Source organism: Acyrthosiphon pisum, chromosome X, assembly GCF_005508785.2.
Source record: "Acyrthosiphon pisum isolate AL4f chromosome X, pea_aphid_22Mar2018_4r6ur, whole genome shotgun sequence".
Lineage (NCBI taxonomy): Eukaryota > Metazoa > Arthropoda > Insecta > Hemiptera > Aphididae > Acyrthosiphon > Acyrthosiphon pisum.
This window is the reverse complement of record NC_042493.1, coordinates 60,935,658-60,936,861: the sequence shown is the minus strand read 5'-3', so window position 1 is coordinate 60,936,861 and position 1,204 is coordinate 60,935,658. Positions and strand designations below refer to the sequence as shown.

The 1,204-nt window shown below is 34.7% G+C and overlaps 2 protein-coding genes across 2 annotated transcripts in view; both read right to left on the bottom strand.

The window, feature by feature from the left end:
* Positions 1 to 871, bottom strand: part of LOC115033142 (zinc finger BED domain-containing protein 1-like) — a 2,465-nt gene extending 1,594 nt beyond the window's left edge. The window contains exons 1-2 of the mRNA XM_029485215.1: positions 202 to 871; positions 40 to 124 (exon numbers count right to left, since the gene is read on the bottom strand). Of these exons, the coding sequence (XP_029341075.1) occupies positions 40 to 124; positions 202 to 871 (755 nt within the window). The remainder of the gene's footprint in view (positions 1 to 39; positions 125 to 201) is intronic.
* Positions 868 to 1,204, bottom strand: part of LOC115033141 (predicted GPI-anchored protein 58) — a 1,630-nt gene continuing 1,293 nt past the window's right edge. The window contains exon 2 of the mRNA XM_029485214.1: positions 868 to 1,033. Within this exon, the coding sequence (XP_029341074.1) occupies positions 868 to 1,033 (166 nt within the window). The remainder of the gene's footprint in view (positions 1,034 to 1,204) is intronic.

Here is a 1,204-nt window from a genome sequence, read left to right as displayed (position 1 = left end):
TGTGGTGTTAAAGTTTGTTCTTCTAGGCTATCGAAACGCTTGGTAGTATTTTCTATCAATCTATTTTTAATGAATATTCCAAGTTGCGTATTTGGATTTTTTGATGCTAATGAACATTGCAGACCTATAAATAATGAATGACATTTTGAAGTATTGAATAGAAAACACAAAAGTTAAACACAGAATCATCAAATTAATTACCTCGTATTAATGGTATAACCATTGAAATGATCGGATAATGTTCTGCAGAGAGCTCAACAGTTAACTTATCAAATGGTCTTAGTAATGGTATCATATCCTCAATTATATTCCATTCTTCGGAGCTGAGATTAGTTGGAGCTCCTTTTAAAGTCATCATCACTATGGTGAGTGGTTCTTTAAGTTTAATTAGCCGTTCTAACATAAGAAATGTGCTGTTCCAGCGAGTACGTACATCTTGTTTTAATTTAAGGACCGTTTCGTTTCCAAGTTGCTTCTGTTTTTCGACTAACATTCTGTTACCCACTTCACTTCGCTTAAAAAAACCAACTATGTTACGACACTTCTTAAATATTTTTTTTAGATCACTTTCATCAGTATTGTCATCTGGTCCAACCTCTTCATTATCTGACAATTCTAATGCTTTTTGAACTATTAAATTTAATTTATGCGCAGTACACGGTAAATGTGACCGTCCCATATGCCTGACTGCAGATTTAATATTTGCTCCACCATCCGTTACCACTGCGACAACTTTTTCAAAAATATTCCACTTATTTAATTCTTCGCGCATAATTTCACAAATATTTGCACCAGTATGATTACAGTCTAATTTTTTTGTGCATAACACTAAAGTTTTCAGTTGGGTTTGACTTAGAAAGTGAACGGTCATAGTTCACCTACGAACACGGCTGCTACTTCATTTGCGGTAGGCAGGTTGTTCCGGCCCCTATCCCGGGCCGCGTCTTCAACGAAATGCATTCTCACTGGTCTTGGTGGCCCAGCTGCGGGATCGGCTAAGGCTCTTTCTGTCAGCCACACCTGACGCATGTTCCTGAAACGAACATAGACATGAATATATTTATATATTTATGTTAAACACACAATAATTGTGAATTATAATTGGAGTATTTGGAGTATTTATCTCTATATTGTTAGAAATAATTGTATATGTGTAATAATAGTAAAGTAAAATTTAAAAACATTCAATCATTCAATCCATTTA